The sequence below is a fragment of the Leucoraja erinacea genome, chromosome 33 (genome assembly GCF_028641065.1).
Source record: "Leucoraja erinacea ecotype New England chromosome 33, Leri_hhj_1, whole genome shotgun sequence".
Taxonomy (NCBI): domain Eukaryota; kingdom Metazoa; phylum Chordata; class Chondrichthyes; order Rajiformes; family Rajidae; genus Leucoraja; species Leucoraja erinaceus.
Window position 1 is genome coordinate 17,504,343 of NC_073409.1, and position 26,862 is coordinate 17,531,204.

At 48.2% G+C, this 26,862-nt stretch overlaps 1 protein-coding gene across 4 annotated transcripts in view; it reads left to right on the forward strand.

Moving 5' to 3' along the window:
- Positions 1-12,362: 12,362 nt before the first annotated feature.
- The window catches only part of st8sia2 (ST8 alpha-N-acetyl-neuraminide alpha-2,8-sialyltransferase 2), a 35,554-nt gene continuing 21,054 nt past the window's right edge, over positions 12,363-26,862 (forward strand). The window contains exons 1-3 of one of the 4 annotated variants that reach the window (XM_055661474.1): positions 12,363-12,808; positions 14,787-14,889; positions 21,268-21,333. In XM_055661474.1, the coding sequence (XP_055517449.1) occupies positions 14,870-14,889; positions 21,268-21,333 (86 nt within the window). In that variant the 5' untranslated portion in view covers positions 12,363-12,808; positions 14,787-14,869. The remainder of the gene's footprint in view (positions 12,809-14,786; positions 14,890-21,267; positions 21,334-26,862) is intronic. The other 3 variants (XM_055661475.1, XM_055661472.1, XM_055661473.1) reach the window with 3 other exon arrangements.

A 26,862-nucleotide genomic window follows, 5' to 3' on the forward strand; every position in this document is an offset into this window, starting at 1 on the left:
GCGCCACCGTGCCACCTGGTTAGCTAATCATCGCAGTTTGTTCAAACGCTGCAGTTTTAAACTTTCCAAGCAGTTCTTTCCCATCTATCTCACCAGAGAGTTATGATTCATTATCTGCCAACATTCACATCTTTGTGCAGCAACACTGGTTAACAGGATCAAATAAATCCAAGTGGGACAATTGTGATTCGAGCTACGTTGCAAATCCAAGTGAGCAGATGCTCGGTAAAGTATTTTATCATTGTGCTTTTTGTGCACATATTCTATTGACTATTAAATGAATCAAAACTATACGTGGTTCATTGTGTAGCACAATACTGGGGCAATGTGATGCGGCATGGTGGTGCAGCGGTAGAGTTGCTGCCTCACAGCACCAGACACACGGGTTTGATCCTGACCATCGGTGCTGTCTGTACGGAGTTTGCACGTTTTCCCCGTGACCTGCCTGGGTTTTCCCTGGATGCTACGGTTTCCTCCCACACTCCAAAGACGTACAGGTTTGTAGGTTAATTGGCTTCTGTAAATTGTAAATTGGCGCTAGTGTGTAGTGCCTGTGCACGGGATGATCGCTGGTCAGCACAGACTCAGTTGACCAAAGGGCCTGTTTCCACATATTATCTCTATAGTCTAAATATTACCAAGTGGTCGATGGATGTGAAGGAAATGGGGCCACGGTACTCAAATATTGTCACAATGTTCTGAGTGGAAAACTTTGATGTCTAAAGAAGGGCTCTGACCTAAAATGTCTCCTGCCCACGCTCTCCAGAGATGCTGCCTGACCCATTGAGTTACTCCAGGACTTTTGTGTTCAATGTAAGATTCCAGCTTCGACAATTTCTCATGTGTCCACCTTGATGTTGCTCCCAGTTGCTTCTCTTCTGTGTTGGATGCAGTGGGTTAGTTGCTGGAATGCCAGCGGCAGTGTTCAAAGCGGTTGTTAGCAGCTTGATCAGCTGATGGAAGACATCAAAGCCCAGAATGATTCTGTTCTCACTTGACGGGCACAAAACCAAAGCACGCACATGTAAATACATGCATGCACACATGCATGCACAGGCAAATATATGAGTGCATGCGTACATACACATGCATGCACAGACACGCATGTACATGCACCAACTTGCACCTATACACAAGTATGTACCCACACAAATACATGCATATACAAGTACACACAGGGACACAAACACATATACACAAAAATACTCAGACGTGCATGCACACTCAGATACACACCATGAATGCACATACATATAAAAGCACCCACACACACAGATATCTGCATACAACACCGAAACACAGATAGACAATGAGCGTGTTTGTATATGGTGCCTGTGGATGGCGATGTGCACAGGTTTATATGCCACATGTATATACATGTACACACAGGAATGCAAACACATATACATAAAACCACACAGACATGCACGCACAAACAGATACAGACCTATGCACACCATAAATGCAAATACAGATATAAGCACTCACACACACAAACATAGATAAACAATGGCCCGGTGACAATGAGTGTGTTTGTATATGTATGTGGTGTCTGTGTGTATGGTGATGTGCACATGTCTAGATATATATAATGTGTGAACACCACCATACACGCAGGCACCGCATATACATACAAACACGCTCACTGTGCTGGTATCAGTCCACACAGACTGGACCCCTAGTTCACCCTCTACCCTGTCACGAGACCTCCTCTGTTTTGCTTCCGCCCATTGCAAACCCCCTTCTTGTAAGGTCCAGACACAGACATCTTTCAGTCACTCTCATTTCGTCCCTGATCCCACTCAGCGCTTCCTCACATGGATCGGACTGAGTTGAGGTGATGTGTAGAATTGCACTAAATCTCGGAGCTTTGGACACCAATCCCATCTCTCCACAAAACCCGTCTCCTACATTCTCCGAAGATAGACACAAAAAGCTGGGGTAACTCAGCGGGTCCGGCAGCATCTCTGGGGAAAGGGAGTAGGTGACGTTTTGGTTCGAGACCCTTCTTCAGACGTCTCCACCAGGAATTCTGCATCAGACTTAAACGTTTGCTCACAAGAACATGTCACAACAAAACAAATCGCACTCATGTCTAAGGAGATGAGAATGACACTAGTCTCTTCTGGAGCTGTTGCATTCTCTCCTCCCCAGCCCACACAACTTCCAGAATTAGATATGTCTACTTTGAAGAAGTCCTCCTCCTCTTTCCGACGAGAGTTCAGCAACATCCTCCCTCACTGCTCCCTCTCCGTGATTCCTCCTTCCCTCCGACTCTATGACCACGTCTTAACCCAAACCCGTTACCAAAGCCACGTTTGATAGCCCTTGCTTTCTCCCTTCCCAGTTCTCCCTCTAGTCTTACTGTCTCCGTCTACATTCTATCCATGTCCCGCCCCCTCCAATGACATGTTTCTGAAACATAGACATAGAAACATAGAAATTAGGTGCAGGAGTAGGCCATTCGGCCCTTCGAGCCTGCACCGCCATTCAATATGATCATGGCTGATCATCCAACTCAGTATCCCGTACCTGCCTTCTCTCCCTACCCCCTGATCCCCTTAGCCACAAGGGCCACTTCTAACTCCCTCTTAAATATAGCCAATGAACTGGCCTCAACTACCGTCTGTGGCAGAGAGTTCCAGAGAACTCTCTGCCACAGAAAGAAGTGTCTCGACCCGAAATGTCACCCATTCCTCCTCTCCTGCGATGCTGCCTGTCCCGCTGAGTTACTCCAGCATTTTGTGTCTACCTTCCAGAATTAGAAATCGTTCTAAACATGTTTCAGGGGGCTATCCTTTTATAAAGCAAAACCTTTGATCCAAACTCAAAATCAACCACAACTACGGGATTTTTAAAATATTTGTTGATTTCTCAGGATGTGTATTTGTCGCCCATCTTTAAATGGCCTTGAAACTGAACCATCCTACCACAACTAGAGAGCAGACCTGAAGTACTATACACCTCATTGGTGACCCTCGGACTAACTTCGATCGGACTTTACCTTGAACTAAATGTTATTCTCTTATCAGATATCTGTACACTGTAAATGGCTCGATTGTAATCATGTGTTGTCATTCCACTGACTGGTTAGCAGGCAATAATAGCGTTTCACTGTACCTCGGTACACGTGACAATAAACTAAACTGAACTGAACAGGCAACAAACTGCTCTGGAGAAGATGCACTGTAGGTTTTCTCAGAGATCTTCGGTTTCCTTGCACACTCCAAAGACGTACAGGTTTGCAGACCAATTGTCTTGGTACAAAATGTGAGTTGTCCCTAGTGTGTGTAGGATGGTGTTAATGTGTGGGGATCGCTGGTCGGTACGGACCCGGTGGGCTGAAGGGCCTGTTTCCGTGCTGTACCTCTAAACTAAAACTAAACAAAACATCTCCTCTAAATTTCGCCTCTGTCACCTTAAAACTATGCCCTCTGGTCTTAGACATCGCCACCCTGGGGGAATGTTTCTGACTGTCTAACCACTCTAGTTCTCCATTCATTATCCTAGTCTTATTCATTCTCCCAAAATGTTTCACCTCACAATTCTTTTTGGATTAAAATCCATCTGCTACTTCTCAGCACGGCTGAATGATATGGTACAATGGAGTGGCTTGTTGGGCACTTGCAGAGGGCTGTTAAGAATCAAGCATATTACTGCAAGTGTGGAGTTATATATGTGACTGATGGGGGTGAGTTTGGCAGATTTCCTCCCCAGTTGGATGTTGGTGACTATCCAGGGATCCACTTCTCTAAAACCAGTTGTATGAATTTAGCATCTTTAAAGTAGAAAGATATCCAAAGAGAATTTACAGGAGTGTAATATCTACTCAATGTTAATGGGATCAATGGGATCAAATTTTGAAAACAAAGTAACTCAGCAGGTCAAGCAGCATCCATGGAGTACATGAATAAGTTACCTTCCCCAGGTTGGAACCTTGAAGAAAGGTCCTGACCAAAAACATTGCCTATCCATGTTCCCCAGAGATGCTGCCTGACCTGCTGAGTTACTCTAGCATTTTGTGTCCTTTTTTGTAAACCAGCATCTCTTTTTAAATTTTTTTTAGAGATACCACGTGGAAACAGACCCTTCGGTCCACCGAGTCCGTGCCAATCAGCGATCCCTCTCAACCCCATTCTCCTACCTTCTCCCCGTAACCCGACACTCGCACTAATCAAGAATCTATCAATCTTTGCCTTACAAATATCTGTTGACTTGGCCTCCACAGCCTTCTGTGTCATTACATGGGTTTTCTCTGGGTGCTCCGGTTTCATATAATCATAGAAATTAGGTGCAGGAGTAGGCCATTAAGCCCTTCGAGCCTGCACCGCCATTCAATATGATCATGGCTGATCATCCAACTCAGTATCCCGTACCTGCCTTCTCTCCATACCCTCTGATCCCCTCAGCCACAAGGGCCACATCTAACTCCCTCTTAAATATAGCCAATGAACTGGCCTCGACTACCCTCTGCGGCAGAGAGTTCCAGAGATTCACCACTCTCTGTGTGAAAAAAGTTCTTCTCATCTCGGTTTTAAAGGATTTCCTCCTTATCCTTAAGCTGTGACCCCTTGTCCTGGACTTCCCCAACATCGGGAGCAATCTTCCTGAATCTAGCCTGTCCAACCCCTTAAGAAGTTTCCTCCCACACTGCAAAGACGTGCAGGTTTGTAAGTTGATTGGCTTCTGCAAATTGTTCCTAGTGTGTGGGATAGAACTAGTGCACAGGGTGATCGCTGGTCGGCGTGGACTCGGTGGGCCGAAGGGCATGTTTCCGCAACATATCTCCAAAACTAAAAACCCAAAACTTCAGCTGGACGGACTGGTTTTCCGTGAGGTTGGGATCAGACAGCTAAATCATCATTTTCACCAGAAACCTATATGTCGACGACACTCAGCTCGTAAATAAGTCATTCTGTAAGCTGGTTTATTATGATTCACAGTTACAGATATTGGATGCTTATTAATTCATGCATTAGGCTTAAAGAAAATTTGCAGTTTCAGATATGATTTGGAGATGAATCATCACGCTGGTAATGGGGATGTAATTTGTCTGTTTACCAAGGTATCCTGGAGGGAAGTCTCAGCCCTATGAGGTAAAACTTCTGCAGGGGTAATTGGTTTGGTTGCCTTGGTGATAGTCAACCACTCCTGGCAGTTCAGTGTGTTGGTCTCTTTCTGCAAGATTCGGCATTCTGTGCACAAGAAAACTCCATTATCTGACGTCTGATTTTTCAGAGATCCTGATGGTTCAGCATTTGTGATGTGTGTGGCCCCCCCCTCCCCCTTCCCCCCCCCCCTCCCCCCTCCCCCCATCACCCCCCCCCCCCCCCCCCCCCCCCCCCCACGTGCACGCTCACTGGAGTCCCAGACCACACTCTCCCTTGCAACTCGCCAGCAACCTACTCCCAAACTGCCTTTCAACTTTGAGTCTGAGGAAGGGTCTCGACCCGAAACGTCACCCATTCCTTCCGGGTGCTTGTTTCCTGTGCTCCATTTAAACTAAACAGTGCTGGAGTAACTCAGCATGTCAGGCAGCATTCCTGGAGAACATGAAGAGGAGTCTCGACCCGAAACGTCATCTATCCATGTTCTCCAGAGATGCTGCCTGACATAGAAACATAGAAACATAGAAAATAGGTGCAGGAGTAGGCCATTCAGCCCTTCGTGCCTGCACCGCCATTCAATATGCTCATGGCTGATCATCCAACTCAGTATCCCGTACCTGCCTTCTCTCCATACCCCCTGATCCCTTTAGCCACAAGGGCCACATCTAACTCCTTCTTAAATATAGCCAATGAACTGGCCTCAACTACCTTCTGTGGCAGAGAATTCCAGAGATTCACCACTCTCTGTGTGAGGAATGTTTTCCTCATCTCGGTCCTAAAAGATTTCCCCCTTATCCTTAAACTGTGACCCCTCGTTCTGGACTTGCCCATCATCGGGAACATCTGGGGGGGGGGGGGGGGGGGGGGGGGGGGGGGGACAGGAAGAAGAAAGGAAGAGGTGCAGCCAGTGGGCTGAGGGACAGCTGAGAAGGGGAGGAGAAAGTAGGGACTACCTGAAATTGGAGGTCCATTTTTATACCGCTGGGATGTAAACTACCCAAGCGAAATATGAGGTGCTGCTCCATTAATTTACAGTGGTCCTCACTCTGGCCATGGAGGAGGGCCAGGACAGAAAGGGAGATTAGGTTGGTTAATGCAAACTGAGCGGAGGTGTTGGGTGAAGCGATCGCCAAGCCTATGCTTGGTCTGACCGATGTAGAGCAGCTGACATCTAGAGCAGCGGATGCAATAGATGAGGTTGGAGGAGGTGCAGGTGAACCTCTGCCGCACCTGGAAAGACTGCTTGGGTCCTTGGATGGAGTCAAGGGGGGAGGTAAAGCAACATGTGATTAGTTGGTCAAGAGACATTATTCCCAAACAATTTGATTCAATAGGCACTCATTTCAATTTGTCATTGTGTGAGCTTTCTTAAATGATCTTTTGCAGCGTTGACATTAGAGTTAGCTTCAAAATCTCAGTGTGCAGTAAGTGATTTGACATTTGCATTGGAATAATTTTCATACCTGCATTAGAATTAGCTGCTCCAATATCTTTCATTGCCTGTGGCGGCCTCATTACCTGACTAGTACAGAGTAATTCAGTCCAGAGACATGACTCAATCCAGCCTGTCTGGACCAAGTGCTGATCTTCAGTTAAAGACCAGTTAATGGCAGCGACCAACATGAAAGAGACAAAAGGATGCAAAGGGTTGGAGGAGCAGCGGTGAAGCTGCTGCCTCACAGCACCAGAGACTGACTACGGGTGCTGTCTGCACGGGGTTTGTACGTTCTCCCTGTGACCGCGTGGATTTACTCCGGGAGCTCAGGTTTCCTCCCACACTCCAAAGACATACAGGTTTGTAGGTTCATTGGCTTCTGTAAATGTAAATTGTCCCTAGGATAGTGCGAGTGTACAAGGGTTGGTACAAACTCGGCGATCTCGCTGGTTCTCCACTCCACTCTGGACCACTTGGACAGCAAAAACACATATGTCAGGCTCAGACTCATATATTCATTGATTACAGCTCGGCATTTAATACAAACATCCCCTCCAAGCTGGTTACCAAGCTCTCAAAACTGAGTCTCTGCGCACCCCTCTGCAATTGGATCCTCAACTTCCTCATCCACAGACCACAGACTGTTCGTATTGGTGGAAATATGTCAGCCTCAAAAACAATCAGCACGGGAGCACCTCAAGGCTGCGTGCTCAGCCCCCTGCTATACGCACTCTATACTCATGACTGCGCAGCCGGTCATAGTGCGAACTCCATCATCAGGTTCGCTGACGACACCACTTTTGTGGGACGTATCACTGATGGGGACGAGTCAGAGTATAGAAGAGAGATCGACCGACTGTCCAAATGGTGCCAGCACAATGACCTGGCCCTCAACATCAACAAAACCAAGGCACTGATTGTGGACTTTGGAAGGGGTAGGATGGGGACCCACAGTCCCATTTATATCATCGGGTCAATAGACAATAAACAATAGACAATAGACAATAGGTGCATGAGTAGGCCATTTGGCCCTTCGAGCCAGCACCGCCATTCAATGTGATCATGGCTGATCATCCCCAATCAGTACCCCTTTCCTGCCTTCTCCCCATATCCCCTGACTGCTATTTTTAAGAGCCCTATCTAGCTATCTCTTGAAAGCATCCAGAGAACCTGCCTCCACTGCCCTCTGAGGCAGAGAATTCCACAGACTCACCACTCTATGTGAGAAAAAGTGTTTCCTCGTCTCCGTTCTAAATGGCTTACTCCTTATTCTTAAACTGTGGCCCCAGGTTCTGGACTCCCCCAACATCGGGAACATGTTTCCTGCCTCTAGCGTGTCCAAGCCCTTAACAATCGTATATGTTTCAATGAGATCCTCTCTCATCCTTCTAAACTCCAGAGTGTACAAGCTCAGCTGCTCCATTCTCTCAGCATATGACAGTCCCGCCATCCCGGGAATTAACCTTGTAAACCTACGCTGCACTCCCTCAATTGCAAGAATGTCCTTCCTCAAATTAGGAGACCAAAACTGCACACAATACTCCAGGTGTGGTCTCACTAGGGCCCTGTACAACTGCAGAAGGATGGTGGAGAGGGACAAGAGCTTCAAATTCCTGGGCATGCACATCTCTGAAGATCTTTCCTGGTCCGTGGACACTGATGCAATTATAAATAAAGCACATCAGCGCCTCTACTTCCTGAGAAGATTACGGAGAGTCGGTTTGTCAAGGAGGACTCTCTCTAACTTCTACAGGTGCACAGTAGAGAGCATGCTGACCGGTTGCATCGTGGCTCGGTTCAGCAACTTGAGCGCCCAGGAGCGAAAAAGACTACAAAAGTAGTAAACACTGGCCAGTCCATCATCGGCTCTGACCTCCCTACCATCGAGGGGATTTATCACAGTCGCTGCCTCAAAAAGGCTGGCAGCATCATCAAGGACCCACATCATCCTGGCCACACACTCATCTCCCCGTTACCTTCAGGTAAAAGGTACAGGAGCCTGAGGACTGCAATGTCCAGGTTCAGGAACAGCTACTTCCCCACAGCCATCAGGCTATTAAACTCAACTGAAACAAAACTCTGAACATTAATAGACCATTATCTGTTTATTGCACTGCATCTGCTTATTTATTCATGTGGGTGAACGGCTGGAATTCTCTGTCACAGAAGGTAGTTGAGGCCAGTTCATTGGCTATATTTAAGAGGGAGTTAGATGTGGCCCTTGTGGCTAAAGGTATCAGGGGGTATGGAGAGAAGGCAGGTACAGGATACTGAGTTGCATGATCAGCCATGATCATATTGAATGGCAGTGCAGGCTCGAAAGGCCGAATGGCCTACTCCTGCACCTATTTTCTATGTTTCTATGTTTCTGATTTCATCTCAGATTTCCAGCATCTGCATGTTTTTTGTTTCTCGGCCGCTAGTGTGTGGCACTGTGCTATGTGTATGGGAGTCTACAGTTCACAGTTTAGCTGTTGGCTTTCCTACATTTAAAACATCCTCTAAAATTCAAAAGTAATTCACCGGGTTGAGGCAAAGTGTTTTAGTTCACTGCTGCTTGGCCAAGATGGCCATTCACAGGTCCAGGCAGCGGGCAGTCGAGAGTTCGTATAGTTTAATTTAGACATATAGCGCGGAAACAGGCTCTTCGGCCCTCCGAGTCCGTGCTGACCAACGATCCCCGTATGCTAGAACTGTCCTAGGGACAATTTACAATTTACAGAATCCATTTAACCTACAAAGACCTGCTTGTCTTTGGAGTGCGAGATGAAACCGGAGCACCCGGAGAAAACCCACGCAGGTCACGGGGAGAACGTACAAACTTCGTACAGACAGCACCCGTAGTCAGGGTCCAACCCGGGTCTCTGGCGCTGTAAGGCAGCAACTGTACTGCTGTGCCATCGTGCCGCACAACCGGTTCTACCCGAGTCGACTGCCTGCCATTCTTCCAGGCTTAGGGCTGTGCCCATTGACATCCGGTGATGCTGTTGCCTCTGCCTACATTCTGTTTGTCTTTTTATCTTTTTTATTTTTATTATGTTTAAAGTACGTTTTTGGGGGATTTTTTTTGTATTTATATGTGGGGGAGGGAGGTAGGGTAAGGGGGGAAACGGTCCTTCAGTCACTTCCTGGCGAGGATGCGACTATTCTCCGAGTCGTGCCCTCGCCCTCCACCTCGCGGCCAACCAACTGGATTGGAGCGGCGTTTCCTGCCGGGGACCAGACCAGAGCTTCAACAGCGGCGGCGCCTCACTGGAGAGATCGCGGAGCGGGCAATGCCTTACTTGGGATCGCCGTTTGAAGCTCCGGAGTGTCGTGCCTGCTGCATCAACATCGCGAAGCTGTGCTTTGCGGAGCTGCCAACATCGCGGAGTCCTGGGACCCTTTGCCGGGGCCACCAGTGTTGAATCTCCACCCAGCTCGGCCTGTGGACTTCGGGAGCCGCAGACTCCAGTAGGAAGTGGCCGATTCAGAGATCCAGGCCGCTGAGAATGTTCTCGGGGTTCCATCGTTCCCGGCAAGAGGGCCTGAACATCGGGCCGCCCATAGCGGCGACTGCGGTGGGCTTGGGAGCCCACAACCATTGGGGAACATCAGCGAGGAAGTTGACTGGACTTTGGTTCCTTCCCTCACAGTGGGGAACTTTGTTGCCGCTGTGGGGATGTTTGTGTTGTGGACTATCGTGTTCTGTGTTTTTTTTTATTCGTGTGACTGTATGGGAAATAGCATTTCGTTGTCTCTTACTTGAAGACAATGACAATAAATTGAATCAAAATCAAAAATCAAATCAAAATGTGTCCCTGGAGAGGGATGATGCAGCATTTTAGTTTTTAGAGGCACAGCGTGGAAACCTTTTGCCCACCGGGTCCGCAACCAACCAGTGATCACCCATAGACCAGTTCTATCCTACAGACTAGAAGCAATTTACAGATGCCAATGAACCTACAATCCTGAACGTCTTTGGAGTGTGGAAGGAAACCAGAGCTCCTGGAGAAAACCCACGCAGGTCACGGGGAGAACGTACAAACTCTGTAATCAAACTCAGGATCAAACCCGGGTCTCTGGCGCTGTGAGGCAGCCACTCTCCATCTGTTCCACTGTTGCGGGAGACTTTGGAGCCTTCCATGAATGTTGGTCGCTGCAGGGGCTCAACTGCATGGATATAACGACAATGCTGTAATCTGATGGTGATGTTTGCAAACTGCATGAATAGCAGTTTTAACTAATGTATTGCGTTGTGAACTGTGAATGTGCAATAAAAACTCCTTCTTTAGCAAAAATAAAGGTGCTTTGGTTCAGTGATGTAAGGCATTCTTGAATTGTAAATAATTCTTCACTTAGAAACATAGGAAATGGAAGCATGAATAGGCCATTCAGCCCCGATGGCCAGCCCTGCCATTTGGTGCAGTCATAGCTGATAGACATGGTTCCAAATAAGCCCGGTGTTTCGCTTCGCCCATTCCTTCTCTCCAGAGATGCTGCCTGTACAGCATGTTGTGCCTATTTTCAGGGTAGACGATGCAGCGTGTGAGTTCAAGGCATTAGCTTAAAATAACCGGACTCCCACACACAGAGAGTGGTGAATCTCTGGAACTCTCTGCCACAGAGGGTAGTTGAGGCCAGTTCATTGGCTATATTTAAGAGGGAGTTAGATGTGGCCCTTGTGGCTAAGGGGATCAGGGGGTATGGAGAGAAGGCAGGTACGGGATACTGAGTTGGATGAGCAGCCATGATCATATTGAATGGCGGTGCAGGCTCGAAGGGCCGAATGGCCTACTCCTGCGCCTAATTTCTATGTTTCTATGTTTCTATAACTGCGCCTGGCTTTCACAAAGGTTTAAAGGGCTGGGTCTGAACGGGTGCAGGAATCCGGGTGGATTTTAACCAAGGGCACTCTCACTTTGAGAGAGTTCTACAGAGTTAGGTTTAGCTCTTCGGGCTAACGGAATCAGGGGATATGGGAGAAAGCAGTAACTGGGTACTGTTTTTAGATGATCAGCCATGATCACATTGAATGGCGGTGCTGGCTCGAAGGGCCGACTGGCACCTATTTTTCTATGTTTCCATGTTGTAAGAGCGGCGGTGTCTTGGGAGGGGCGTTTGTAAGAAACGTTCTCGTTGTGGCCCCTTCTCCTGCAGCCCTGTGTAAATACAAGTGGGCAGGCGGTCCAGTCCCACCGGACTCCAGGAAAACATTGGAAACGCGAGCACGGGGAGAGGAAGAAAAGGGAAGAGTTGAGATTTGGGCAGCTGAGAACGGGAAGTGGATTCAACCCGGTGGAGGGAAGAGCAGACAGACAGACACAGGCGGTAAAGAGCAGGCTGCCGTTACAGTGAGAGGGGAGAGGAGGGGAGGAGAGGAGGAGAGGAGGAGAGGAGGAGAAGGGAAGAGGCGAGGAAGAGAAGAGAGGAGGGGAGAGAGGACGGGAGGGGAGAGAGGAGGGGAAGGGAGAAGGGGGAGAGAGTAGAGGAAGGGAGAGAGGAGGGGAGGGGAGAGAGGAGGGGAGAGGAGAGGTGGGAGAGAGGAGGGGAAGAGAGGAAGGAGAGAGATAGAGGAGAGGGGAAGGGGAGGGGGAGAGAGGAGAGGAGGGGGAGAGGATAGGAGGGGAGAGGAGAGGATGGGAGGGGAGAGAGGCGAGAAGATAGGGAGAGAGGAGGGGAGGAGAGGGGGAGAGCCGGTGAAACACACAGTGGGTGAAACACAGAGAGAGGGCGTGAGAGGGGAAGCCGTGAAACGCGCACACACACACACAATGGGTGAGACAAACACACACAGATAACAAGTGAGCCACACACACACAGGAAAGGATCGAACACACACACACACCACGTATGAGGAGTGAGTCGGACAAACAGAGAGAGAGAGAGAGAACCGGTAAACCACACAGAGACACAGACACACACAGCGGTGAATGAGAGAGGGTGGGGAGTAAACACACAGACAAGGACACACACACACACACATACAGCGGCGCAACGGAGAGAGAGAGCCGGTAAACACACACACAGAGACAAGGAGTGGGACACGACAGTGGTGAAGCAGAGAGAGCGCCCTGGTCCACACACACAGAGGGGGCGAGAGTTGGGGAGGGGGTGAAGGTGGCAGCAACTTGCGGCCAGTGTAGTAACTGGGGCAGGACCGGCCGCCTGACAGCCAGCGACACACAATGCGCCTGGGATTCACCACTTGGCTCTTCGGACTCCTCACTCTGCTGGCGATCCTTCTCATCCTGGCCGATATCTCCGAGGTGGAGATGGAATTCGGGTAAAAGCTCTTTGTATATCGAGTGTCGAGGTGCCGGGCTTCATTCATTCATTCAATCATTCATTCATTCATTGCCGTGCAGGAATGTGAGATTTCACCCAGACTTGCAGATTCAGGTTCCTGCTGCAATCTTACAGTCAGTCCCCATGTCTGTTTGTAAACGCGGATTCCACTTACTTTAATGTTCAATGTGTGGGGAGGGGGGGTGGCGGTGTTTGTTAATGTTCGCTCTCCTTAACTGATTCGACTTTGTGGCAGGGTCTGGATTTATTCCTGTCTTGTTCCCCCCCCCCCCAGCCCCCCCCCCATAACCCGGCAAATGTCGCCCGCTCTCTCTTTCTTTTCACTCTTTCCACTCCCTCCATTCACAGCCTCTCCTCCATTCTCTTTGTTTCACCCCCCCCCCCCCAATCTGACCCTGTCTTCCATGTTTTCACCCCCGCCCCCGCAATTAAACTGCATCCCTGTCCCTCTCCCTCTCTGTCCCCTGCCTGCCTCCATCAGTCTAACTCTCCGTCTCTGTCTGTCTCTCCCTGTCTCTCTTTCCCCATATACATCTTTCTGTCACAGTTTCTCTCTCCTTCTCTCTCTCCCTATCTGACCATCTTTCCTCTGATCGTCCACTCTTTATTTCCTTTTATTTTCTTCTGTCTCTCTCCTTGTGTGTGTGTGTGTCTGTGTGTGTGTGTGAATGTATCTGTTTTGTGTGTGTCGGTGTCTGCTTTGTCCTTCCACACACCTTTCATTCATCTGTTCTTTGTACCTCTTCATATCTCTCGTTTCCCTTTCGCCTGACTCCCAGTCTGAGGAAGGGTCTCCACCCGAAACGTCACCCATTCCTTCCCTCCAGAGATGCTGCCTGGCCCGCTGAGTTACTCCAGCATTTTGTGCCTATCTTCGGTTTAAACCAGCATCTGCAGTTCCTTCCTACACATGATACCTGACCCGCTGAGTTACTCCAGCGTTTGGTGCCTGTCTGTTTCTGTCTGTGTGTTGTCTGAACATATCCCCACCTTTACTTATCACTGCCAATTCACCAGTATCACCCTAATTGCAATGTCCCACCATTACTGTGTATAGAATGGGACTTTTCAGTGTGACCCACTGCCACATGTTTATTCTTGCCATCTGATCTGTGCAAGCTCACAACAAATGATAAGGGGAAGCAGTAAGGATGAGCAGGAGCCTTGATCATCACAGGTACAGCTGAACCACATATAATTATCCCTTCCCCTCTGAGAGTATTTTCATGTTATTTCTTGTTATTACCAGTTTTTGTATCCCATTGTAAAGTACAGCCGCAGAGTTGATGACTTGACAAAAATGCTGGAGAAACTCAGCGGGTGCAGCAGCATTTATGGAGCGAAGGAAATAGGTGACGTTTCGGGCCGAAACCTTAAGTAATTTCACTGTCCATTTAAAAAGGATTTGCCTGACTGTAACATATATCCTATGTATTATATATGTAGGAAGGAACTGCAGATGCTGGTTTAAATCGAAGATGGACACAAAATGCTGGAGTAACTGAGCGGGACAGGCAGCATCTCTGGAGAGAAGGAATGGGTGATTTTTCAAACCGAAACGTCACCCATTCCTTGTCTCCCGAGATGCTGCCTGTCCCGCTGAGTTCCTCCAGTGTTTTGTGTCTATGCTATGTGTGATATGGGTTTTTTTTTTCACATTTGATCGCTCTGCCTTCTATCCTTTTCAAAATCTCTGCACTGCCTCGCCCTGTCCAATTGGTTTTCCCCTGTCAGAAGACTTCCCCCTCATTCCCTCTCCATCTCCAACTCTGGGCCCCAGCCTATACCCTGTTACGCAAACTGTTCTTAATTCCCCACTCTTCCACTCTTAGAATCTCCCTCCTGTCTTCCAGAAGAGGTCTTCACACTCAATTCAATGCAAAAAACTCCCATGGCACACTTACAAAGCAGAGCAGTGGACCATTGTGTCACTATATATTCCTCTGTATCGATAGAAACATCTGATATCCTGAGGGATCTCGTCGGGATCTGAAGAAGGGTCTTGACACGAAACGTCACCTATTCCTTTTCTCCAGAGATGCTGCTTGACCTGCTGAGGTACTCCAGCTTTGTGTGTCTATCCTGAAGGATCTCGATTAGGGTGGATACAGAGAGGAGGCACAAGAGACTACAGATGCTGGAAACTAAAACAAAACACAAAATGCTGGAGAAACTCAGTAGGTCAGGGAAGAAATGGGCAGGTGGTGTTTGGGGTCAGGATCCTTCTCCAGACAGGGAGGATCTTTTCTGGAACTATGCCTCACTGTTTAAAAATGTTTTTTTTTAAATATTAGCTCAACCTGTGTAGGATCACAACCAATTCCTTCAATGCCTGGCCCGCTGAGTTATTCCACCGTTTTGTGTCTATCTTCGGTGTAAACCAGCATCTGCACTCACCTCCTACATATGGGGTTGATATGTTGAGCCAGTATTTAATGCCCATCCTTACTTGCCCCTTGAGTGGTGGTAATGAGATTCCTTCTTCAACCAATACCTTTACCATTGAAGACATATTCGAGATGAATCGTTGGGTCATGAGCCTTAGGAGCTCTTTTCCAGAGATGGTGGAAGGAGTGTTGTTGCAGATTTCTAAGTCTATGGTAGATAGATTCTTGATACACAAAGGGTTAAAAGGTTCCCAGGGAAGGCAGGGAATCACAGTCGGACCAGCCCCCTTCTTCTTGAATGGCATATTTGAGGACATCGGTTTAAGGTGAGGGGGGGGGAAGATTTAATAGGAACCTGAGGGGCAACTTCAGGTTTGGAAGGATATTGCGAGTGGACACCACAACATCTGAGAAGGTGGAAGAAGGCTGCAGCAGGGGGAGACTCCCAACTGTGGTGGAGTCCGTGATCTTGGACCTGGGTCTGTCTCTGACATGGACCCTGCGGTGACTGTCTGGGCACCAGTCTCCCCACGGCAAACGGTGTCACACACGGGCATCCATCGAGAGGAACATAAAGTTTCTCGCTCCAGGATCGGCCACCTTAGCCGTCTCAAGACCCATAAAATGGACCCATCAACAGCATGGGCAGCATGGTGGCGCAGCGGTAGAGTTGCCGATTTACAGCGCCAGAGATCCTGGCTCGATCCTGACTACGGGTACTTTGTACATTCACCCCGTGACCACGTGGGTTTTCTCTGAGATCTTCGCTTTCCTCACACACTCTAAAGATTCAGATTCAGATTCAGATTCAATTTTAATTGTCATTGTCAGTGTACAGTACAGAGACAACGAAATGCATTTAGCATCTCCCTGGAAGAGCGACATAGCAACGATTTGAATAAATAATAATAAGTGGGGGGGGGGGGGGGGGGGGGGGGGGGGGTGGTGATTGGCAGTCACCGAGGTACGTTGTTTAGTAGAGTGACAGCCACCGGAAAGAAGCTGTTCCTCGACCTGCTGGTTCGGCAACGGAGAGACCTGTAGCGCCTCCCGGATGGTAGGAGGGTAAACAATCCATGGTTGGGGTGAGAGCAGTCCTTGGCGATGCTGAGCGCCCTCCGCAGACAGCGCTTGCTTTGGACAGACTCAATGGAGGGGAGCGAGGAACCGGTGATGCGTTGGGCAATTTTCACCACCCTCTGCAATGCCTTCCGGTCGGAGACAGAGCAGTTGCCATACCATACTGTGATGCAGTTGGTAAGGATGCTCTCGATGGTGCAACGGTAGAAGTTGACATGCTTGTTTGTAAATTCATTGGTTTGGTATAAGTGTAAATGTGTGTAAGATAGTGTAAGTGTGTGGGGATCGCTAGTCGGTGCAGACACGGTGGGTCGAAGGGCCCGTTTCTGTGCAGTATCTCTAAACTAGAGGGAAGATTTATATTTTATGATTTATGAAGATTTATATGACTTCAAGAAATCACCGATGTAGATGATGAATTGGCTTGATGATCACAGTGCCGTAGGCAAATGAAATGGATTTTACACATATTTAACTGTAAATATCCTCATTGTATTTATCTGAGGAAATGACCCTGCCTTCGCTGGGAGGGAGAAGCTCTCTCAGTTCTACACATCAAGTATACTTTGTTTTCTGGGTAGGAATGAACTGCAGATGCTGGTTTACACCGAAGATAGACACAAAATGCTGGAGTAACAGCGAGTCAGGCAGCAGCTCTGGAGAGAAGGAGTTGATGATATTTCAGGTTGCAGGCCCATACCAGAGTGCCTGGGTAAACAGGCTTTGTTTGATGTGCAATAGATTGAGTGAGTTGTATAACCCCTCTTTCCAGCCTACAAGCAATTGACTGGCATGATGTTGTTGGTCTATACCATATTATAAAACTCGACACACTCTAAGAAGTACTTAATTGGCTGCAGAACGCTATGGGTGGCAAGGTGGTGCAGCGGTAGAGTTACTGCCTTAAGGGCCTGTCACACTTTCCCGAGTTATTCACAAATTCTCCCGACTTTTCAAACTCGCAGAATGTTCGTAACGAGGCCGTGGGAGTCCGTGGATATATCGCAGCGGCTCGTTATGCCAGCCATGGGTACTCGGGACATCAGGTAAGTCGGGACGTTTTTTCAGCCTGATGAAAAATGTTCACGAGTAAAAAAATAGCCCCGAGTACCTACTGCTGGCATACCGAGCCGCTACGATATATCCACGGACTCCTACGGACTTGTTACGAACATTCTGCGAGTTTGAAATCTCTGGTGAATTCGCGAATAACTCGCAAAAGTGGGACAGGCCCTTTACAGCGCTTACAGCGCCAGAGACCCAGGTTCGATCCCGACTACGGGTGCTGTCTGTACGGAGTTAGTACGTTCTCCCCATGACCTGCGTGGGTTTTTTCCGAGATCTTCTGTTTCCTCCCACACTCCAAAGACGTACAGGTTTGTAGGTTAATTGGCTTGGTATTAATATAACTTGTCCCTAGTGTGTGTAGGATAGGGTTAATGTGCGGGGATCGCTGGTTGGCACGGACTCGGTGGGCCGAAGGGCCTGTTTCCACACCGTATCTCCAAACTAAACTAAACATTCTGAAAGGGAACACAGTCTCTTTTCATTAAGTCCCAGATTCAGTGCTGGTGTGGTGGTGGTTTTAGCTGGGGCATCAGCTGCAGCCAAGAGCATCCTACTCTCAACGCACAAAGATTTCCATTCAGTCACAGACACAACACAACCAGGGGAAACTCCTGAGAGAACGAGACCAGCACCTGCAGTCGATCCACCTGGGACTTCACCTCAGCTCATTCCCCTCCCACATTTCCCAGCTTACTACCCGTGTTACCAGGCCAGATGCTGCATCCAGTTTCATGATTACATCACCGGGAGTATCAGTAGTACTATTGGTAGTAAGCAAAGCAAATGCTTTGCCCGAAACGTTGGTAGTAAGCAAAGCAAATGCAATTTTAGCATTTATTTTAAGACAACTTGAATATGAATGCAGAGATGTAATGCTGAGCTTCATACGGCACTTGTCAGACTGCATTTGGAGAGGATCCAGGGGAGGTTCACGAGAATGATCCCAGGAATAACTGGGTTAATATATGATGAGCGTTTGACGGCACTGGGCCTGTACTCGCTGGAGTTTAGAAGGATGAGGGGAGAGGGGACCTCATTGAAACTTACCGGATAGTGAAAGGCCTGGATTGAGTGGATGTGGAGAGGATGTTTCCACTAATGGGAGAGTCTAGGACCAGAGGGCACTGCCTCAGTATAAAAGGTCATACCTTTAGAGAGGAGATGAGGAGGAATTTCTTTAGTCAGAAAGTGGTGAGTGAATCCGTGGAATTCATTGACACAGACTGCGGTGGAGGCCAAGTCATTGGATATTTTTAAAGCAGAGACTGACAGATTCTTGATTCGTTAAGTCAGTGGAATTCTCTGCCTCAGAGGGCGGTGGAGGCCGGTTCACTGGATGCTTTCAAGAGAGAGCTAGGTAGGGCTCTTAAAGATAGCGGAGTCAGGGGATATGGGGAGAAGGCAGGAACAGGGTACTGATTGGGGATGAACAGCCATGATCACATTGAATGGCGGTATTGGCTCGAAGGGCCGAATGGCCTACTCCTGCACCTATTGTCTATTGTCTGTTGTCTATTGTAAGGGTATCAGGGGTTATGGGGAGAAGGCAGAATTGGGTTGAGAGGGAAAGATAGATCAGCCATGGTTGAACAGCAGAGTAGACTTGATGGGCCGAATGGCTTAATTCAGTTCCTATGACTTATGAACATAGGAACAATATGCAAGCAGGAGAGAAGGTGGTTGTCAGAATGCACTTGACAAGTAACAGCTTCCACAGTCCATCAGTGGTCATGAAGGCAAACCCCCTCAACCCCACAACAACACACTTTGATCCCTATTATTCTTCCCATATTTTAGTTTTTAGATTTACAGATACAGCATGGAAACAGGCCCTTCGGCCCACCGAGACTATGCCATCCAACGATTGCCCATTCACAATGTTTTTATGCTATCCCACTCTCTCATCCACTCCTTACACACCGGGAGCAATTTACAGAGGGCCAATTAATCTGCAAACCCACGTGTCTTTGGGATGTGGGAGGAAACTCACACAGTCACAGGGAAAACGTGCAAACTCCACACAGCCGGCACCCGACGTCAGGACTGTACCCGGGTCTCTGGCACTGAGAGGCAGCATCTCTACCAAATCTGCCGCCACTGTGCCATATCCCCCGCAGATTTCACCACTCGCCCACACACCAGGGGAAATTTACATTTGCCAATTGATCTACTGACCTGCAGTCCATGGGGCACGGGAGGTAACCAGGGCAAGCAGCGGCAAATCACAAGGTCACTGGAAGAACGTGCAAACTACACACATATGACACTGGAGGTCAGGACTCAAATTGTTGCTGGAGTTGTCGTACAGGAACTCTACCAGCTGCATCAACGGAGGAGAACTAGTTGTTGGGTGGCACGGTGGCCCAGCGGTAGAGTTGCTGCTTTACAGCGGCAGAGACACGGGTTCGATCCTGACTACGGTTGCTGTCTGTACGGAGTTTGCACGTGGTCCCCGTGACCTGAGTGGGTTGTCCCCGGGTGCACAATTGCCTCCCACATTCCAAAGACGTACAGGTTTGTAGATTGTTTAAGAAGGAACTGCAGATGCTGGAAAATCGAAGGTAGACAAAAATGCTGGAGAAACTTAGCGGGTGCAGCAGCATCTATGGAGCAAAGGAAATCGGCAACGTTTCGGGCCAAAACCCATTCATTGGCTTGGTATAATTGTAAATTGTCCCGAGTGTGTGTAGGATAGTGCTAGCGAATGGGGATCGCTGGTCGGCGCAGGCTCGGTGGGCCTAAAGGCCTGTTTCCATGCTGTATCTCTAAACTAAAACTATAGTTGTGATGGGGGATGGGCTGTGGTTGTTTTCTTTGTCACAAAGGAGAGAGACTGCAGGGTGATTTGATTGAAGTGTTGGCAACATGAGAGCAGCTAAAAACATCGAATTAAATAACAAAGAACATGTTTATCAAATAATTAGAAATACTCAACGAAAGTGAAGTCATTTTAACAGCTAATTTCCACTTGGCCTCTGAACACAAAGCCCCGCACAAATCATTTTGATCAGCAGAAGCTGGGGTGGCACAGAGGCGTAGTGGTAGAGTTGCTGCCTCACAGCATTAGAGACCCAGGTTCAATCCTGACTGCGGGTGCTGTCTGTACGGAGTTTGCACGTTCTCCCTGTGAGCGCGTGGGTTTTCTCCGGGTGCTCCGGTTTCCTCCCACACTCCAAAGACATGCAGGCTTGTAGATTAATTGGCTTCGGTAAAATTGTAAATTGTCCCTAGTGTGTGTGGGGTAGTGTTAGTGTGCGGGGATCGCTGGTCAGCATGGACTCGGTGGGCCGAAGGGCCTGTTTCCGTTCTGTGTCTCCGAACTAAAAAGTAAACCACTCCAAACTAGACTGGGATATAAAAGCAGAATCTCCAATGAGACACCTTGGAGAGCTGAGGTACCAAAGCAGGGATGTAATGCTGAATGGTTTAAGAAGGAACTGCAGATGCTGGAAAATCGAAGGTAGACAAAAATGCTGGAGAAACTCAGCGGGTGCAGCAGCATCTATGCCTGAAATGTTGCCTAATTTCCTTCGCTCCATAGATGCTGCTGCACCCGCTGAGTTTCTCCAGCATTTATGTAATACGGAGGCACTGGTCAGACCGCATTGGGAGTATTGTGAGCAGTTTTGGCACTGGTGGGGAAAAATGGCTGCACACCAGAGTAGGGGGCTGGGGTTAGAGCTTAGGAAGGAGGAAACAGAGAGGGTGATGATGTGGCGTTACTTCACAATTGGAGAATTCAATATCCATACTTTTGGGTTGTAAACTATCCAAGTGGAAGATGAGGTGGTGAGTAGAGAGAGTGGTTGTTATTTTCTCATGTTGGAAGCTCAGAATATAATCTTTCTTGGAGGAGTCATTGTTGAGTATCTCTTCACGAATTCTGCCCTTTCTTTTCCAGCAGGTTTTCAGAGGGAAGGAGACCCATGAAGGCAGCCAAGGAGATGTCCCAGGACAAGTGTTGTAGGTGTGTAACTCATCTTTCTATGCTGCTCATTAAGAGAGTATTACTGTCTGAGGGGAAGTCACAATGAAAGTACCCTTCCAGATGAGGCTCAGATTTTCCACTCGCTCCATGGCAGGTTAATGGCCTCAGTTAGTGAGCATCCCATGTGTCATAGTAAACATAGAAAATTGTTGCAGGAGTAGACCATTCGGCCCTTCGAGACATTCAATATGATCATAGCTGATCATCCAAAATCAGTACCCCATTCCTGCTTTTTCTCCATATCCCTTGATTCTGTTAGCCCTAAGAGCTAAATCTAACTCTCTCTTGAAAGCATCCAGTGAATTGACCTCCACTGCCTTCTGTGGCAGAGAATTCCACAGATACAGTTGCCATTCTCTGGTCTACAGCTGGACCTTCCCCACAAGAAACAAATGGGAAGAAAAGACTCAAGCCAGACACAAAGTGTCAGAGTAACTCAGCGGGCCAGGCAGCATCTCTGGAGAAAAGAAATAGGTGATGATTCTGGTCGGACACTTCTTCAGAGCTCTGAGGAGTGTTGTAGAGCAGAGGGATCTAGGAGTGCAGGTGCATGGTTCCTTGAAGGTGGAGTCGTAAGTAGATAGGGTGGTCAAAAAGGCTTTTGGCAGATTGGCCTTCACCAGTCAGGGTATTGAGTATAAAAGTTGGGAGGTCATGTTGCAGTTGTATAAGGCGTTGGTGAGGGTGTATTTAGAGTATCGTGTTCAGTTCTGGGCACCGTGTTATAGGAAAGATGTTGTCAAGCAGGAAAGGGTACTGGGAAGATTTGAGGAGGTTGGGACTCTATTACTTGGGGCGCAGGAGGATGAAGGGTGATCTTATAGAGGTGTATAAGATCACGAGAGGAATAGGTCGGGTGGATGCACAGACTCTCTTGCCCAGAGTAGGGGAATCAAGAACTAGAGGTCATAGTTTTAAGGTGAGGGGGGGGGGGGGGGGGGGGGGGGGGGGGGGGGGAATTAATGGAAACCTGATGTAGCAATGTTACAAAATTTTGAGATTTAAAAAATCAAGTCTGCAATTTATCCCATCAGATAAAGCATAACAATAAGTTTAATTTGACACCAAATTCACTTTCATATCTCAAGTATTAAAAAAGTTATGACCATTTTCATACTCGGAAATTAGCATCTTGTTCCCTATTGATTTTCAATGGACATTACAAAAAAGCTGTGATCTTGGATAGTCAACAGGCCATTTCTTAAGGAAAGATTAACATTTTTAAATAGCCTAAGTGTCCAAAGATTATTCACAAATAATTCACAATATAACATGATTTTTATATCTAATTTACATTAATTTATAGGCCAAATGGAAGGAATTTAGTGTTCAATTGCTGTAAATAAATGCCCATTTAAATCGGCTTTCTAGTGGGTTCATGTGGAACGCGCCGGTTTAGAACGTTGACATAGCGCTGGATTAGTGCCCTCAAGTGCCGAGAAAAATACTGCGGGATATAAAAAGCCCAAAATGAGCTATTCGTTATAGATAATTTGATATATAGGGTTATATATATGCCCCATTTAATGTAAAAATAAGGTACATACCTTTAATTGTTTGCTCTATAAAACCCTGGGGCTGCGAGAGGTTGCGAGATGAAACAGTAATTTTAAATCTATTAGAACTATATTATCGAGGCCTATAAAACTAATAATACCTTTTGCGACCGGGTCTTGCAGCGATTTTTCGTTAATGATTTACTAGGCTGAACATGTGCGATTAGTACAGCCTAGTAAAAATCGCGTTTTAAACCCGCCCCCTCCAAACAGCGCCAAAATCGCCGACATGGCTGAGGGCAGATTCCCAATGGCGATTCAGGTAGGTTTTGTAACATACCTACCTGATGGTGACTCTTTTACACAAAGGGTGGTGGGTGTATGGAACAAGTAGCGGGAGGAGGTAGTTGAGGCAGGGACTGTCAGAACATTTTACGAACATTTAAACAGGTACATGGATAGGTTAAGTTTAGAGGGATATGCGCCAAACGCAGGCATGTGGGACTGATGAAGGTGGGACATGTTGGTCTGTGTGGGCAAGATGGGCTGAAGGGCCTGTTTCCACGCTGTATGACTCTAATACATCTAATAAGAGTCAACCACATTTTTGTGCATCTGGTGTTGGTATAGACCACACTGGGTAAGGATGACTGATTTCACTCTCTGAAGGGAATCAGTGAACCTAATGGGAATTTGCAAAATAGCTGCAGCTTCTCATGGTCTCCATCACTTGCACCAGCTTTCTCCGTTTAATTAATAGCGTGTTCATTTGCTGTCTGGCATCAAACAGGTTATTAGCCCTGAACTGAGGACTACTCCTGCAAAATGCCCACTGTATTACTGCACAACACATGCCGAGCCACACAGGGTTGGTAACCATTGGAGCAGCACGGTGGCGCAGCGGTAGAGTTGATGCCTTACAGCGCCAGAGACCCGGGGTTCGATCCTGACTACGGGTTCCATCTGTATGGAGTTTGTACGTTCTCCCCGTGACCTGCGTGGTCTTTTGAACGGGATCTCTGGTTTCCTCCCACACTCCAAAGACGTACATGTTTGTAAGTTAATTGGCTTGGTAAAATTGTAAATTGTCCCTAGTGTGTGTAGGATTGTGTTAGTGTGCGGGTGTTGCTGGTCGGCACCCGCACTGGTGGGCAGAAATGCCTGGATCCGCCCTGTATCTCTAAACTAAACTGAACATTGCCCAAATGCTGAGAGCGTAAGGAATGTCGGAGAGAGAAGAGGAGTGAGGAGCACGGTGTAACATTGTCGCCAGCAGCTAGCCTGACTGAGGTGTCGGTTTCAATGTTGCCCGAGGAAAGCACTCGTTTTGACAGCTGAAATGATCACCAGCTGCTAAGTCTATTCACTCAGTGCGGAGTATATACTCCCAGCCTCCAGCATTGTTTTAATAGCAGTTCTATTTCTGCTCAGAGAGACGGGCTCACTGTGGGTAAAATCCACTGCAATTGTTCTCCTCTCCCTTGGTTTGACTTTCTTCCATGCAGTCTATTGATTAGCAGCCTGGATGCCTTGAAAATGCATTCAAGCCCATGGTCCCTGGAAATATTCACCAGCCGGTTTAGAGATACAGCGAAGAAACAGGCCCTTCAGCCCACTGAGTCCGTGCCGACCAGAGGTCCCCGCACATTTACACTATCCTACACACACTAGGGACAATTTTACATTTATCATAATCATAATCATCATAAATATACTTTATTAGCCAAGTATGTTTTGCAATATACGAGGAATTTGATTTGCCATAGTCATATCAATAAAAGCAACAAGAGACACAAAATACACTTGAACATAAACATCCACCACAGTGACTCCTCCACATTCCTCTCTGTGATGGAAGGTGGAAAAAAAAGTTCAATTTTCTTCCCTTCTTTCATCTCCCGCAGTCGGGGGCCTCGAGCCTTCCGTTGACGGGACAATCATGGCTCCCGTAGCCGGCAGTCGGGGCGATCATCTCCTGCATCGGGGGGGGGGGGGGGGGTCTCAGCTGCCTTGCGCCGGGCGATCAGACCACTGTGCCACCGTGCCACCCCAGGTGTTGCTTGAAGTTGGCACAAATATTCCTTGAACTTGTACACATCAGGGCAGGGAGATTAACATCGGGATCAGATCACAGCTCCTGGGGAAAAACACAAAATGCTGAAGTAACTCAGCAGTTCAGGCAGCATCTCTGGGGAACATGGATAGGTGATGTTTTGGGTCTGGACCCTACTTCAGACTGATTACAGAGAGATGCGGGGGTTGAGGAGCATAGTCAGTCCAAATTATATAACGGGACCCGAGGAAGCATGATAATAGGTTCTGGGAGCAGAATTGGGCCATTCCGCCCATCAAGTCTATTCCGTCATTCAATCATGGCTGATCTATCTTTCCCTCTCAACCCCATCAATCTCCGCCTTGAAAATACCCACTGACTTGGCTTCCACATCCGTCCATGGCAATGAATTCCACAGATTCACCACCTTCTGACTGAAGAAATTCCTCCTCATCTCTTTTCTAAAGGTACACCCTTTAATTCTGAGGTTATGACCTCACTAGTGGAAACATCCTCTCCACATCCATTCTATCCAGGCCTTTCACTATTCGGTAAGTTTCAATGAGGTCCCCCCTCATCCGCCTAACCTGTAGTGAATACAGGCAGAGACCAATTAAACGCTCGTCATACATTAACCCACTCAAACCTGGGATCATTCTTGTAAATAGACACAAAATGCTGGGATAACTCAGCAGGCCAGGCAGCATCCCTGGAGAGAAGGAATGGGTGACGTTTCAAGTTGAGACCCTTCTTCAGGCTGACATGTCACGGTGGCACAGCGGTAGATTTGATGCCTTGCAGCTAATGCAGCGCAGGAGACCTGGGTTCGATCCCGACTACGGGCGCTGTCTGTACGGAGTTTGTACGTCCTCACCGTGACCTGCATGGGGTTTCTCCGAGATCCCAAAGATGTACAGGTTTGTAGGTTAATTGTTCTTGACAAATGTAAACATTTCCCTAGTGGGTGTAGGATGGTGTTAAAGTGCAGGGATCGCTGGTTGGCGTGGACTCGGTGGGCCGAAGGACCTGTTTCCGCACTGTATCTAAATTAAACTAAACTAAAGGTGCAGTAAAAAAACGTTAGGTACACAAAAATGCTGGAGAAACTCAGCGGGTGCAGCAGCATCTATGGAGCGAAGGAAATAGGTAACGTTTCGGGCCGAAACCCTTCTTCAGACTGATAGGGGGTGGCGGGGAGAAGGAAGGAAAAAGGAGGAGGAGGAGCCCGAGGGCTGGGGGATGGGAGGAGACAGCCCGAGGGCTGAGGAAGGGGAGGAGACAGCAAGGGCTAACAAAATTGGGAGAATTCGATGTTCATGCCCGCAGGATGCAGACTCCCCAAGCGAAATATGAGGTGCTGTTCCTCCAATTTCCAATGTTGCTCACTCTGGCAATGGAGGAGACCCAGGACAGAGAGGTCGGATTGGGAGTGGGAGGGGGAGTTGAAATGCTGAGCCAGTGGAGGTCAGGTAGGTTATTGCGGACCGAGCGGAGGTGTTCGGCGAAACGATCGCCCAACCTCCGCTTAGTCTCCCCGATATAGATCAGCTGACATCTAGAGCAGCGGATGCAGTAGATGAGGTTGGAGGAGATACAGGTGAACCTCTGTCGCACCTGGAACGACTGCTTGGGTCCTTGAATGGAGTCGAGGGGGGAGGTAAAGGGACAGGTGTTGCATTTCTTGCGGTTGCAACGGAAAGTGCCCGGGGAGGGGGTGGTACGGGAGGGAAGGGAAGAATTGACAAGGGAGTTGCGGAGGGAGCGGTCTTTGCGGAAGGCAGACATGGGGGGGAGATGGGAAGGTGTGGCGAGTGGTGGGGTCACGTTGGAGGTGGCGGAAACGACGGAGGATTATTTGTTGTATGTGACGGCTGGTGGGGTGAAAGGTGAGGACTAGGGGGACTCTGCCCTTGTTGCGAGTGCGGGGATGGGGAGAGAGAGCAGTGTTGCGGGGTATGG